The 16,203-nt window shown below is 35.3% G+C and overlaps 1 protein-coding gene across 3 annotated transcripts in view; it reads right to left on the reverse strand.

Moving 5' to 3' along the window:
* The window catches only part of LOC123538768 (glycerol-3-phosphate dehydrogenase, mitochondrial-like), an 80,505-nt gene that overhangs the window by 6,097 nt on the left and 58,205 nt on the right, over window positions 1-16,203 (reverse strand). Inside the window, exons 15-16 of one of the 3 annotated variants that reach the window (XM_045323087.2) lie at window positions 6,893-6,991; window positions 4,311-4,421 (exon numbers count right to left, since the gene is read on the reverse strand). In XM_045323087.2, the coding sequence (XP_045179022.2) occupies window positions 4,350-4,421; window positions 6,893-6,991 (171 nt within the window). In that variant the 3' untranslated portion in view covers window positions 4,311-4,349. Of the gene's footprint in view, window positions 1-4,310; window positions 4,422-5,660; window positions 5,765-6,892; window positions 6,992-16,203 lie in introns of all 3 variants that reach the window. The other 2 variants (XM_045323086.2, XM_045323085.2) reach the window with 2 other exon arrangements.

Consider the following 16,203-nt stretch of genomic DNA (forward strand, 5'->3'; position numbering starts at 1 on the left):
ATACCCATTTTACTCATACCATCACATAAATTGCATCATGACGTCACCATGTTGTGAGTTTTGCTTTGAAACAGTTAAAGTATCAATTTTATTTCACTATTCAATATTTCATTGAATACCATAAAATAAAGAACACTATATTAAATTATCCACATAATATTATTCAATTATACAGTCAAACCTGTTATAAACAGCTGGCCAAGAGAGCAACATATAGTGGCTGTTTAAGAAAAGTTAAAATTAGAACGGACTGTCAGCTTGAAAAGTTAATTGACTGGCTGCTCAAGGTTTGTGGCAGTTATATTGACAATTTCCAATTCTCAGCAAAACCAGAAAAAAAATTGTACCATTTATACGGTAAAACAACATAAGCTTTGCATCAAGAAATATGCACTTATGATTGGCGGATTAAAACTACACTTCTAATATTGCACAGTAAGCCATTGTGTTTTTCTTGATCCAAATCTGATAACCTATATCTGCACACTTTTGGAATAACACATTCTTTATCTGAAGAAAGGTCTGAATTCGGCTTTTAAAAAGTGTAAGGTTGGCCACAAAAATTTTTATTCTGCGAATTTTAATCTTATTGCAGAGATATATTACTATCCCTTAGCCTGCTGGCGGCAGATGATTCTGCCTTTGCGACCAGTGCAGACCAAGATCAGCCTGCACATCCGTGCAGTCTGATCATGGTCTGCACTGTTCGCTATTCAGTCAGTAAATATTCAGTGAAAACCCCTTTGAGTAATAAGTGGTATTGTCCAAATTGAAAGATGGACCAGTCCATTATAGAAATATAGCAGGTTAAGGGCTATTATAACTATTGTACTTAATGACGAGATCGGCATACAAAGAAAACTGATATAAAAATTTAAACATAGTGTCACAGATTCAATTTATACTACAATCAAAACAAAATTAAAAACATCTTTAGACATATGAAATATTTCATAATTACACTGTCCCAAACAGTTTCTGTCTTATTAAATTGCATTATTCACAAAAATTACCAACATTAAAAATCATGTGTCCAAATTATATCATCAAGTGGTACCTATTGGTTTCATTATCAGTTTAATTTGTTCAATTATACATTAACATTCTTTAGAATAATCTCCAGACCATACCTGCATTTGTGGAAACACAATTTATTTTTGGCCAAAACATCCTATCTGTATGAAAGCCATCAAGGCTTGATGATGGCTTTCATATAAAATTAACTTATTGTCAGGCATTCTTTGCCCTTCAAGAATTTGGGACAAATGTTTGAGGAATCTTAAACCCTTTTTGGCATTAGGATATACATGTACAATGTATACTGTGCAAATTTAAAAATAAAGATGCCCTCGACTGAAAAACAATTCTTTCAAAACTGTATTAAAAATAAAGATGCCCTGGACTGAAAAACAATTCTTCCAAAACTGTATTTTGTTGAAATGATACTATATATACATTATTCTACAATAACACCATTCTACTTCTTTTTATAAGGATCGACACATTTTTTCTGAATGTCTCAAAAACGGGATACATATTCCGCAGGGAAAACTGCATGAGCCTCCTTCAGTAGATAATAAATAATTTTACATGTTGACAATCATATTTTCATGTAAACAGAAATATGTGTGAGTTTAGAAAGTGTGCAAGTGTGTAAGCTTTAGTCTAGAGTCACTAACAGTGACCTATATGGTTGCCTAAATGGGTGACCCCTCCAGAAGACTGTTAGTAATTTCTAGTGTGATGATAGTGCAAGATACAAAAGATGCTCCAATCCCAGAAGCTTCCCTCGTTCTTTAGCATTCTAACTGAAAGCACCCATACATGGGACTCGTATCCTACTGTTTGAAATTTTAGTTGGAGGAGCGGCGGCTCAAACTTGCTACCCCTGATTTTGTAGTCAGACAGTGTCACCAATGGACCACCACTTCTGCTCTAGAGTTCAGAAAGAATGTTGAACTGTCTTTTATATTGAATTTGAACGGTTATCTTAAATCAGAATCAACACAAGAACTTCTCAGCATAATCGAAAAATCTTAATCAGTTTTGATTGGCCTACCTGCTTGTCATTGTAAATGTAAATGACAGCTTGGTATAACCTATTGAGACAGTGACACATATTTCGGTGACATCAAACTATCGTTTTTTGTTTGATGCTGAAACATGGACAAAGAATAAAATGGGAAAGATGTTCTTAACATAAAATACGAAATCTCAACCTGTCTTTATTAATTTAATATGCAGACAAATCACACTACAAAGGCGGGATGAAAAAATATGTAATGAAGGTAAAATTGTTCTGCATTATTAATTTATGTTATTATTCAAGCAGATTTTAACTGATTTCTGAGCAGCAGTTTTATATGAGAGCAAAGAAATAAGTGGACACCATGTTTTGCCTTCTGTTTTGATTAATCTTTTCTGCAACAACATTTTTCCCCCCATTTCTCTTTTACCTTTACCCTGTCATTTCTAAAATGAACTGGTCCATCCTTCAATTTTGGCAGTACCATTTATTATTCAAAGGGGTGTTCACTGAAAATTTACTGACTGAACAGTGAAGACCATGATCAGACTGCATGGACATGCAGGCTTATCTTGGTCTAGAATGGTGGAAATCACAGAATGGCAGAATCACTTGTGGCTACCAGGCTAAAGGTTAAATATAAAATAATACATCTGATTACTAACAAGAACTCCGAGTATGGTAATAGGAACATAGGAACTTTTTTCATTTTCAAAATATCGTGGATTAGTTTTGACTTAATTTTCACGAAGTATTTTACATCCAGTTTGACTTTATTTGTGAATGGATTGTTAAAATCTTTCAGGATATCTTAGTTAGCATAAAATTTACATTTCCATGCAAAAATTTTAACAGATTTCTAAAACATTTTTTTAAAAGTTTGACTGATGTTACATTAACCATTAGTCTTCTGGCGGCAAGTGATTCTGCCACTGCGACTAGAGCAGACCAAGATCAGCCTGCACATGTTCGCTATTCAGTCAGTAAATTTTCAGTTCAGATCCCCTTGAATAATAAAATATTAATGGTATTGTCCAAATTGAATGATGAACCAATCCTTTCTAGAAATTTAGCAGGGCAAGGGTTAATAAATTTGGCTCTGAGATCTTTAGACTGTTGTATATTTTATATCTAATGATGCTACAGTTCAAGAAAAATCCTGTTGCAGATAAGGTGAATCAACCAGTAACACTTCATTTTACACCTCATCATTTTAACTCATAGTATATTATACAGAATTCATTTTTATGACAATTCTACCTCCCAATTTGCAGATACAGAAATAAAGCTTTTAGTAACTACCTTTGCCAAGCTTAAATACCTCTACTATATTAAATTATGAGCCTATTCTTACTTTAAAATAGAGCAAAAATATACAAAACCTGAAACTGTCTAACACTTAAAACTAGAGCTATCACTGGTCATGATTAATACCCCCACAATGTCCCTTTGTCAACTGTGGACATAGGTTGTGTGCCACAATTCATTTTATTTATTTTGTTTGGTTTAATGTCACACAGACACAATTATATGTCATATGGCAACTTTCTAGCTTAGACCCCAGGTGCCCTTCTGTGCATTATTTCATCATGAGCGGGCACCTGGTTAGAACCACCAACCTTCAGTAAGCCAGATGGATGGCTTCCTCATATTAAGAATTCAACGCCCCAAGTGAGGCTCGAACCCACATCGATGAGGGGCAAGTGATTTAAAGTCAGTGACCATAACCACTCGGCCACGGAGGTCCCTGATTGTACAACAAATCTTTTGCAACCTATCCTTAACTTGGGTTTACTTACTACAAAAGAAAGAAGACATCTCCAAGATACTAAGGAACTTGTTAGTTGTGGAGAGGGAAAAAATAACAAAATCAACACGAGCACATCTGGTACAATTTCAACTAAAGTAAAAACTTTGACTTAAAAAAAAAAAAAATTCCAATGCGATGAAAGATATGGTTCAGAAATGTGGGGCTATATATTTACAATATGTTATACAATACAGGTACAAAAGCAAATCTTCAGTACTAAAAATTTTGAAAAAGCTTTGAAGCTTATCTGTGTATTTAGGCATTTTATTTAAACATTAAGTTAGTATATTTACTTTATAAATTCTGTGATCTATATACATATAAGCTTTATTTGTGTAATCTATCTTTTACTAAAAAAAAAAAAAAATATTATAATTATTTTTGAAAGCAAAAGCACTATGCATGAAGAACAGTAAAACTGTTAAAATGTAGAACTGTTAATTGAAAGTGAATACAAGGGGTGCATTTTCTTACAATAAATATGTCGTGTTTTTTACACACATCCTATAGGTGTCATAAACTAGTATCCACATATTTATTTGCTCTCGGATATGGTCCCGTCCTAATTTTTATCATCGATATGACCTAAAATAACGATAAAAAAATTAAAGTTAGATTCACCAGTAATTATATACTGACCAGTCAGACCATTAAATAATACCAGCCAATAACATAACAATCAACTTTCCTGGCTACTTTAAGTTAGTAGTCTATTTTGGTAGGAGAAAAATTGTAATCGTTACAAGATAATCTAAATGTTACTTTCTTCTACATTAAATGGAAGTATACCTATTTATTGCTTTGACTCAGTTTATTTTGTTGTAGGGTTTAACATCACACTAACACAATGGAGACTTTATGGCTTTTGACAGTGGAGGAAGACTCAAGGTGACCCTCTGAGCATCGTTTCAGGCCCGAGTGGGCACCTGGGTACAGGCAAGCAAGCTGGAAAGCTTCCTCGCAAGAAAAAATTCTTCACTCCAAAGTGGGATTTCAAATTCATACTTGTGAAGGGCAAGTGACTGGCAGCCTGAACTACTACTACTGTACTATAGTCTGACCTCTCTTAAAACACTTTTCAATAAATATTCCATAAAAGAGCAAATCCATGAAATTCTGTGCCCAGGAAATTAAATAATTTAACAGTTTATGACCCAAAACTGTAAGAAGAATAACCCAAACAATACCAGATACAGGAACTTTATATAAACAACAAATAAACTGTAAAAATCAATCACAAAAAAACTTTTGTCAGTTTCTTGCTAAGGTAAAAAATACAAACTTTAAAAGAACTTAACTACTTGCCTAGAAAGAGTAAGTATGTGAATTTTTTAAAAATAAATAAACACTTCTTCATGTATATAAAATGAAGAAATTGTTCACGCATGGGTGATAACAGTTTTCTTGCTAACTAAATAACAAGCCGTTTTTTCATGTAACTAAATAAAACACTGAATATACTGATATGACAAGTTCAGTCCTTGCTGATTACTGGAGAAGAAGCTTTTCAATGAGATATACTTTTATATGTCAAACAGCAAGAAATAATTATGTTGCACATAAGATTAGAATTATATTGATACATTAACAAAATATATGTATTTTTTTCTAAACTAGACTAAATAATGAATATTTTTCATGTTGGCTACAAAAAAGGGAAGTATGTTAGTCCTGTTGCCAAATGAATCAGTACTTTTTTCATGACAAAAAATCATGTTTCTTTTCTTATGAGAATGAAACAATGGATTTAGAAAGAAGAAACAGACATTTGAATTATAATTTGGAACAATGTAACCAGAACTAACAAACACTCAACAAGATTACGGTTTATCATCCTTGTGTAAGAAGGCCGCTATTTTACGATGCTTCTTTCCCGGCAACTTAGAATCAGTGTGATGTTCTTGGTGTGTTTCTAATGTAGCCATTAGCTGTTGAGAAATATCCAGGTATATGAGCCGTGCCATGAGAAAACCAACATAGTGGGTGTGCGACCAGCATGGATCCAGACCAGCCTGCGCATCCGCGCAGTCTGGTCAGGATCCATGCTGTTCGCTAACAGTTTCTCCAATTCCAATAGGCTTTAAAAGCGAACAGCATGGAGCCTGACCAGACTGCGCGGATGCGCAGGCTGGTCTGGATCCATGCTGGTCGCAAACCCACTATGTTGGTTTTCCCATGGCACGGTTCATATGTCATTAATGATCATTTATTCCTCTCTAATATGTGATAACATGCACAAGAAAGTACAGTCAAACTTTGTTCGCTTGAAGTCAAATAATTTGAGCACTGCCCTTCGCTCCAACTCATCATCAGGTCCAGGCAATGTCCCTGCAGAATGTATATTGTTCGTTGGCTCGAATGACTCTCACTTGAACAAATTTTGTTGGTCCCATCAAGTACAAGCGAATGAAGTTTGACTGTAATTTATTCTTTGAATAGAGCTACTCGTGATCCTATGAGACCATAACAGATTTTTTTCTAATCTATGTTTGTTTCACTGGTTTCAAATCATTTTTAAACAGCACAGTCAAAATTCAATATCTCGAACTTTGCGCGACAGGCAAATTTGTTCAAGTTTTCGGTAGTTTGAGCCTTTGAAAAACGTAGATAATATAGGGATTTGGAGTTCGAGTGAAGTGTGGTGTTTGAATTTGAATTATCTGAGTTCAAGCGAACAAACTGTGGCTGTATTTTTCTGTTGATTAATAGCAGTCACACAACCTGACCAGTGTTCTTGGATTTTGTACCAGATCTAATTTGTGCTCCACAAGTAATTGACAACTTACCCACATGAATGAAGAGGGGAGGACAAATGACCTTAGAAAACTATTGTCTGTGAAATTGTCATGTATACTGTGCCCGTCACGGACTGAATTAAGACCACTAGGCTCATTGTCAACTGCTCCATCAACTTCTCTATGGCATAACTCCATCAACGGAAAAATTCAATCCACAGAAATGACAAATTTTTGTAAAAAAAAAAAAAAAAAAAACTTCGAAAGGAACCTTCACCTCATGACATGGCTCAAAAATGAAGGCTTGAAATATGTTAATACCTGAAGGAATTCTCCTAGGTCAACTTGAGCATTCTTATTCAGGTCTACCTCATTCAGAATATCATGGAGTTGATCTTCCGTCACCCTCTCACCAATTTTCTGAAAAACGTTAAAAAAAATTGTATTAAAAGCATTCTGCAATTTTTCTTCTCCTAAAAATTATGTTTGAAGCTTAATAAACAAAATACATTACCTCTCCGTAACTATGGAGCAACAAAGAGAATTTAATAAAAGGAGAAAGAAGTAACTTTGTTCAGTAAATATGGCAACTCATACGATAACACAAAATAAATATAATTTACAGGTCACAGTTTTTGAGGAATTAGTACACAAATATATTCACTAAAGCGGACTATAGGATTACGTTCTGAGCAGAATAATTTAGCATTCTAACATGCTCTGCAGCAACTGCTATATAAACATATTGCGAAATTGCCATACATGAATCTATGTTAAAATATGGTTCTCTGTTACATTTCACCCCTACGATTGTGACATATGAGATTCTACTTCTGTTTCATTACATACGAATTATTTCAGGGCAAAACGGTTGAAAACAAGAGCTGTCACTAATGGTGACAAATGCCCCCCGCAGCGCCTTGACCTTTGACCTGGTGACCTTGACCTTTGACCTCAAAGTAAATAGGGATCGTGTACTCAATAAGTACTATTAGCATGTGAAGTTTAAAGGTCCTGCATGCAGTATTTTGCGAGTAAAGTGCCTTCATGCAAAAAGATAACATTGGCCCCTGTGACCTTGACCTTTGACCTGGTGACCCCAAAGTCAGTAGGGGTCGTGTACTCAATAAGTACTATCAGAATGTGAAGTTTGAAGGTTCTGGGTGCAGTGGTTTGCGAGTAAAGTGCCTTCATGCAAAAAGTTAACATTGGCCCCTGTGACCTTGACCTTTGACCTGGTGACCCCAAAGTCAGTAGGGGTTGTGTACTCAATAAGTACTATCAGCATGTGAAGTTTAAAGGTCCTTGGTGCAGTGAATCGCAGGTAAAGTGCCTTCATGCAAAAAGTTAACATTGGCCCCCGTGACCTGCGTGCAGTCGTTCGCGAGTAAAGTGCCTTCATGCTGAAGTTAACGTTGGCCTTCATGCAAAAAGTTAACGTTGTGACGAACGAACGAACGGAAGGACAGTTGAAAACTAATATGCCTCCCTTTGGGGGCATAACAACATTTCAAGAACATAATTATGATAAAAAGTCATACTAACTTACGTGTAGGACCGTAAAACACGTTATGATCTCTACGAGCAAATTCAAATAGCTCAATTCTGATTCAGCGGTGATGTCATAAATATATGACATAATGTATGATGTCATAATGATGTGACGTCATATAGAAGTTAAGCTTGTAACTCGTAACACAGGATCAACTGACCTAATCTGATCATTCTGTTCATAAATAATAGATCTACTTCTCAAAATTCCAATGAAACAAAAAACAAGTATCTATTATGTTCCATAGGCTATGCAACACTTTGTAAATTGCAACTGCATAAGACCCAAATGACGTATTATGCTGAAAATGTAGTACTGTAAAATGCGAATTATTTGCGTTGTTAGAATCGAAAATAATAAACCTGTTCCAATAATTTTATCAGTTAATAACATATGAGCAGTCGTTCGGATGCGAATAATTAAACCACTCGTGCTACACACTCAAGATTTAATTATTATGCATCCAAACTCCTGCCCATATTTTATTAACTAATAAAATATAAGAACAGGTTTATTATTTCTTAATTATAGACTGCCCAGCTATGCATTATCACTGATTACTCTAAAACTATGCAGATATAGACTCTTTAAACAAATCTAATTCATGCCAGGTTTCTGTGGTATTAAACAATTAAATGGAAATAAAGTGAAACCTATATGAAGCAGCCAGCTGAGATAGCAACACAATCTGTCTGTTTTAAGCAGAATGATGGCTGCTTAAGTCAATTAGAAATTTGAGCAAAAAGTCAATTTGAGCTGCGCCAAGAGAAAACCAACATAGTAGCTTTGCGACCAGCATGGATCCAGACCAGCCTGCGCATCCACGCAGTCTGGTCGGGATCCATGCTGTTCGCTAACTGTTTCTCTAATTGCAATAGGCTTTGAAAGCGAACAGCATGGATCCTAACCAGGCTGCGCGGATGCGCAGGCTGGTCTGGATCCATGCTTGTCGCAAAGCCACTATGATGATTTTCTCATGGCGCAGCTCATTTTAGAAGCTAGTTAACTGGCTGCTCAAGGCAAGTGGCTGCTTAATACAGGTGGCCATTAAGGCAGGTCCTGCTGTATTTACCAGATTCAACTAAACATACAGGTCCTACTTTTTTTTTGTTTTTGCCAAAGGTTTTAAATTTGACTCTGAACACCAGTCTTAAAATAACAGCATTTGATTGGTTGTTTTGGAGAACAAATTTGAAACTGACCAATGGCAAGGCTGCAATCTGAGACTGATTCCCAAAATCAATTTTACAACCTTGGAACCAGTACTAGAGATTGTTTCAATCATTTGCAGACAAAGGACTGAATAGAAAACTGTTGTAAGTCTTCCTTTATTTAATAACAACAGTTTTCTGTACATCTCTTGAATTATTTATATATCTATTTTATTTTGTTGGGTTTCACTTCGTACCAACACAATTATAGGTCATATGGCAACTTTCCAGCTTTGATGGTGGAGGAAGACCCCAGGTGCCCCTCTGTGTATTATATCATCACGAGCGGGCACCTGGGTAGAACCATCGACCTTCCTTAAACCAGCTGGATGGCTTCCTCGTATGAAAAAACGCCCCGAGTGAGGCTTGGACCCACATTGATGAGGGACAAGTGATTTGAAGTCAGCAACCTTAACCACTAGGCCACGGAGCCCCCCGCCCCCCATGAATTATATAATCTAATTTATTATGTTACAAGTGTTTCTACGACTGTGGTGCAAAAGATAACTATAAGTCTATATGATTATCAAGTAATGTGAATATGATAATTAAGTAAAGTGGAATAATAAAATGTTCCTCTACTGATATTGTGTTTTTTCCAGCAGTTGCCATCACTGTTCTGAAGTGAGCAGTTCTTTAAAAGCTGCTAAAACTTTCCAAAAAGTAGGCATTAAATATACAACAATACAACTGTTGCTACAATAAATTTACTAAACGAAGCCAGCTCGGTTAATCAGTCAATCAAATGGTATACAGAAGCAAGATTTTAAGCCATCAGTAAGGGAAGTTTGCTTGTTAAAAAAATAGCTTTGGTTACACATCACATTCTAATATGACAAATCATGTTTACTCTAAATAATACAGACTAGTGATGAAGTTATGTCAACATGTTTTATAGTTAACATATAATACAGGTAACATTTTCCACATATAAAACTTAATTGGATTGGCACAGTTTAATGATTGATCATATTCCACATAGCTTTAATGATGACCTGAGATTCAACACAGCTTTAATTATGACACGTGATTCCACACAGCTTTAATGATGACCTGAGATTCCAAATAGCTTTACTAATGTCATGAGATTTCCATAAAGCTTTAATAGTGACCTGAAAATCCACAGAGCTTTAATAATGACTGGAGATTCCACACAGCTTTAATGATGACCTAAAATTCCACATAGCTTTAATGTCAAAATGCATTTCCACCAGCTTTAATCACTCAAATATTCCCACTACTTTAAGAGATCTCAAAGCTTTAATGATGGCCTGAGATTTCCCACAGCTTTTTTAACTCCAAGCTTACCCACGGTTTTAATGACTCTGAGATTCCCCACAGCCTTAATAATCACCCCAAGATTTGGTTAACAACTTCACAAATCAGATAACTTTTTGTTAACACCTCCTGCACTGGGTGATCTTAATACAAACATGCTGTAAAAGTATAGTCCATTTATGGAGAAATAAAAATTTGCTGTTCAAAATCTTTGGGGCTGGACTTCAAGTATACACTCTTGGATAAACTGAGGAAAAAATGAAACAAGAGGGCCAAGATGGCCCTAGGTCGCTCACCTAAGAAACACTCCATAACAGTGTAAAACATGTTTGACCTAGTGATTTCAAGGAAACAAATATTCTGACCAATTTTCATTAAGATTGGACCAAAAAATTGGTCTCTTGCGATAAAACAAGCATTTTCTTAGATATGACCTAGTTTTTGACCCTAGATGACCCATGTTCAAACTCGACCTAGATTTTATCAAGGCAATCATTCTGACCAAAATTCATGAAGATCAACTGAAAAATACAGCCTCTATCACATACAGAAGTTTTTTCTTTGATTTGACCAAGTGACCTAGTTTTTGACCTCAGATGACCCATATTCAAATTCGACCTAGATTTCATTAAGGCAATCAACCTGACCAAATTTCATAAAAATCAATTGAAAAAAACAGTCTCTATCGCATACACAAGATTTTTCTTTAATTTGACCTAGTGACCTAGTTTTTGACCTCAGATAACCCATATTCAAAATCGACCTAGATTTCATCAAGACAATCATTCTGACCAAATTTCATACAGATCAATTGAAAAATACATCCTCTATTGCATACACAATGTTTTTCTTCGATTTGACCTAGTGACCTAGTTTTTGATCCGAGATGACCCATTTTCGAACACAGCCTAGATTTTATCAAGGTTATCATTCTGGCTAAATTTCATGAAGATCAGTTGAAAAATACAGCCTCTACTGCATACACAAGGTTTTTCTTTGATTTGACCTAGTGACCTAGTTTTTGACCCCAGATGACCTATTTTCGAAATTGGTCTAAATTTCATCAAGGTAATCATTCTGACCAAAATTCATGAAGATTAATTGAAAAATACAGCCTCTATCGCATACACAAGGTTTTTACGTGATATGACCTAGTGACCTAGTTTTTGACCCCAGATGACCTATTTTCGAACTCGGCCTAGATTTCATCAAGGTAATCATTCTGACCAAAATTCATGAAGATCAACTGAAAAATACAGCCTCTATCGCATACACAAGGTTTTTCTTTGATTTGACCTAGTGACCTAGTTTTTGACCCGAGATGACCCATTTTCGAACTCGGCCTAGATTTCATCAAGGCAATCATTCTGACCAAAATTCATGAAGATCAATTGAAAAATACAGCCTCTATCGCATACACAAGGTTTTTCTTTGATTTGACCTAGTGACCTAGTTTTTGATCCGAGATGACCCATTTTCGAACTCGGCCTAGATTTCATCAAGGTTATCATTCTGACCAATATTCATGAAGAAGAATTGAAAAATACAGCCTCTATCGCATACACAAGGTTTTTCTTTGATTTGACCTAGTGACCTAGTTTTTGACCCGAGATGACCCATTTTCGAACTCGGCTTAGATTTCATCAAGGTTATCATTTTGACCAATATTCATGAAGATTAATTGAAAAATACCGCCTCTATCGCATACACAAGGTTTTTCTTTGATTTGACCTAGTGACCTAGTTTTTGACCCGAGATGACCCATTTTCGAACTCGGCCTAGATTTCATCAAAGTTATCATTCTGACCAATATTCATGAAGATTAAATGAAAAATACAGCCTCTATCGCATACACAAGGTTTTTCTTTGATTTGACCTAGTGACCTAGTTTTTGACCCGAGATGACCCATTTTCGAACTCGGCCTAGATTTCATCAAGGTTATCATTCTGACCAATATTCATGAAGATTAATTGAAAAATACAGCCTCTATCGCATACACAAGCTAAATGTTGACAGACGACGGACGACAGACGACAGACGACGGACGCCGGACATCGAGCGATCAGAAAAACTCACCTGAGTTGCTCAGGTGAGCTAAAAAAAAAATCTAAATTTACGAGAAAAAATTTGCTGTTCAAAATCTTGGGGGCTGGACTTCAAGTATACATTCTTGGATAAACTGAGGAAAAAATGAAAAAAAAATCTAAATTTACGAGAAAAAAAAAAATTGTCAGTTTGATCCTCAACATAACCTGGAAATATAGTTGTTGCTATTTATACACTGTGGAATACAGATGTGCAATTTTATGTTTTCAAAACTGTAACAAATTTAGTATTTAATTTGTGTCCCATGAAATTACCCGATTATCAATTTTCTGAAATTATAAGAAACAAAGTATAGAACAAAATACATGATTTATAGCCTATTTCAAAGTCCGTAGTTCCAAAAAAAGTTTAATTTAAATTATTTAATAATATTGCATTATTTTGAACAAAACTCTAATGCAATTAACTTAAACGATTTCAACAGTTTTAAGGTTTCGAAGTAGGCCTTGAGAAACAAAAATCAAACAACACCAAATCATAGAAAGAAAGAGTTGTTTGACATGAAAATTGAACAGCATGTAAAACATGTATATTACTTTACGAAACAAGTGTCAGTATACTGATATAAACTTTGAATTACAGAAAATGACTGCCTATAGGGGCCCCACTTCCGGACAGTCAAACGCCTTTAAAAACTCACCATTTTCAAAGAACTGTTACACATGTTCGTTTTGATGCATTTGCAATAGCATGTGAGTGGTGAAATTTCACATAACAAGGTGGATCATAGTTTTCAGCAATTGTTTATCTTTATTTCTTTACAAATGGCATTCATTTTCAAAGGGAGACAACTTTTTCTCGACGATTACTTAAAATAATTGGAAAAAGTTGTCTCCCTTTGAAAATGAATGCCATTTGTTCTTAAAATAATAGGGAAAAGTTGTCTCCCTTTGAAAATGAATACCATTTGTAAAGAAATAAAGATAAACAATTGCTGAAAACTGTGTTCCACCGTGTTATGTGAAATTTCACCACTCGCACACTATTGCAAAGGCATCAAAACGTACATGTGTAACTGTTCTTTGAAAATGGTGAGTTTTTAAAGGCATTTAACTGTCTGGAAGTGGAGCTCCTTTAGGCAGTCCTTTTCAGAATTCAATGTTTATATCAGTATACTGACACTTGTTTCGTAAAGTAATATACATCTTTTACATGCTGTTCAATTTTCATGTCAAACACCTCTTTCTTTCTATGATTTGGTGTTGTTTGATTTTTGCTTCTGAAGGCCTACTTGAAACCTTAACTGAAAAAAAAAACAAACAAAAAACAAGAGTTGTCCATAAGACAGCACGCTTCACTTTTCTCAGTGCTTGACTCTGAATTAGAGCTTTGCCAGTAAAAGCTTTATAAAACTTTAACCCAAAAATTCTAAGTTAAAAATGGGCATTACTCTGTCAAAATTCAAATAAGAGTTAAGGGGACAAATTGAATAAGAAAAAACATTTGCTTGTTTAAGGTGGAATGCACCCCAAATTTTTTTACCGAATTTCGTCCTGAAATTTATACTGTATAAAATTCAAGATATATGCGATTGAGCTCCGGTTTTACTTTGTCGCCATATGGTTCGTGTTTTTTGCTATTGTGTCACAAACGTGGCTCCTGATGTCAGTTTTCGTGCAACACCCAGTTCCGGGTGCTTTCGGTATTTTTCCTTTCCTGCGCTCTGAATGTCATATCAATGAAAAATACAAAATATTTGTCATTTTGCATTCAGAAAATGCTTCTTAATGGTATAAAATTCAGCGAATTAAGATTTATGCCTAGGACGTCAGAGACAATATTGTGACGTGAGAAGGGAAAAACTCACATCAAGTTTTGTTACAAATTTTGCCTTAAAATCCAGTTTATAAAAAATCGACTCGATAAAAAAACGTAAAATTTTGGTATGTTGTTTTGCAGTGTATGTACGTCTAGTAGACACATAAATACTTAGGGGTCACCGACTTTAAATTTTCAATACTTGACGATATTTTACCTCTACCCCATTAAGACATGACACGTTTAATCGTCATTTTTTTAAACAAAATAATCTAAAGAATATGCGAAGCTGCATGTATTAACGGTAAATTCGGAATGAATTGATGAAATGAACTGACATGAAAGTATTGAGAGACATATGGTGAGATTTGCTAAGAAAGTGTTAAAGAAAAAAGTCGATTTTTTTTAAACATGTAATAACATTCAAGTGATTATGGAGCTGAAATATCTTAATGAGATATTTGATAAAGGGTGTAAATTATGTAAATGACATTTCGCATCTAAGGATATTATCGAAAAAGACTTTTGATCATTGGTTAATCAACATGTATTATGTATTAGGTGGGCCGGTGGTCTAGTGGTAACATGCTTGACTGTCAATCCAGAGGTCCGGGGTTCGAATCCCGGTACAGGCACTGGAAATTTCTGAAATGCTCTTGAGTGTCTCCCACCTAACTAGAGGCCTGTACTGGTTCTTCCCAGGAAAGACGGCTTCGCGTGTATTTGGTGCTATACACCGGGCACGTTAAAGAACCAGACTGTCTATTCGAAAAGAGCTAGGCTAAGTTAGCCAGACACGTCTGTATCTGAAAAGTTCTCTCTGTCTGTTCTGGGGGCTTTATCTCACTCTGTCCCTCTGGTCAGATCGCTCTGTGTCTGTACTAGTAGAGGATGATTTCGTGCCCTCTGTGGCTGCAGTTGCTGTAAAGCGCCTTTGAACGTGTTTATCATGAAAAGGGCGCTATATAAATCTGGTATAATAATAATAATAATAATTATGTGTGTTGATTTCTTGAAATGACTTATAATTATTCAGATTTAAGTGTTCAGATTGTGAACACGAAATTACAGTTTCTACATCTATATCCAGGGTATCCGGAGAAACAGAAATGGCTTTTACTTTTTCCGTACTTCTCAAATCTGAAAGCTGCAACTGGTGAGGGTTTTATGAAATATTTTCTAGCATTCATTATTAAGAGCTTGTAACTGCACTTGATCAGAAGGTTCCCGCCAAGAAATAAATTATTTACATCGGACCAGCATTTTATTGTAATAAACAGACACCGTCTCAAGAATAAATTCTCTGCGTCTGACCACCTGCAATACTTTATAGTCATTTGAAGATCTTTTTTTAAGAATAAAGTCTGTTTGCTGGACTAGCTACTCTGCCTTACTATGACCTCACTGTCTTTGTCTTTTTGTCTCTCTCGTGCGAAAGGTCGGAGATTTGATCACTAGTCGTTTACTCAGCATTATGCGTATAGAACAGACTCTTCTCTCAACTCGTAATCTCGTGGAGATTGGTGTCTAAATTGGTAGAATTTGTTTCATGGTTTACAATAAATTAATCCGTGTAAAAAATAGTAATTTCATATCAGATATAGGATCTGGTATACTGTTTTCGTGTTGATAATACATGTGAACTGGAGCAACAGTCTGACATGCGTTGATGAATATTTCTGGTAAAATCAGGCAAACCCTCATGTCATAAAATTACATAAGAACA

This window comes from Mercenaria mercenaria, chromosome 18, assembly GCF_021730395.1.
Source record: "Mercenaria mercenaria strain notata chromosome 18, MADL_Memer_1, whole genome shotgun sequence".
Taxonomy (NCBI): Eukaryota; Metazoa; Mollusca; class Bivalvia; order Venerida; family Veneridae; genus Mercenaria; species Mercenaria mercenaria.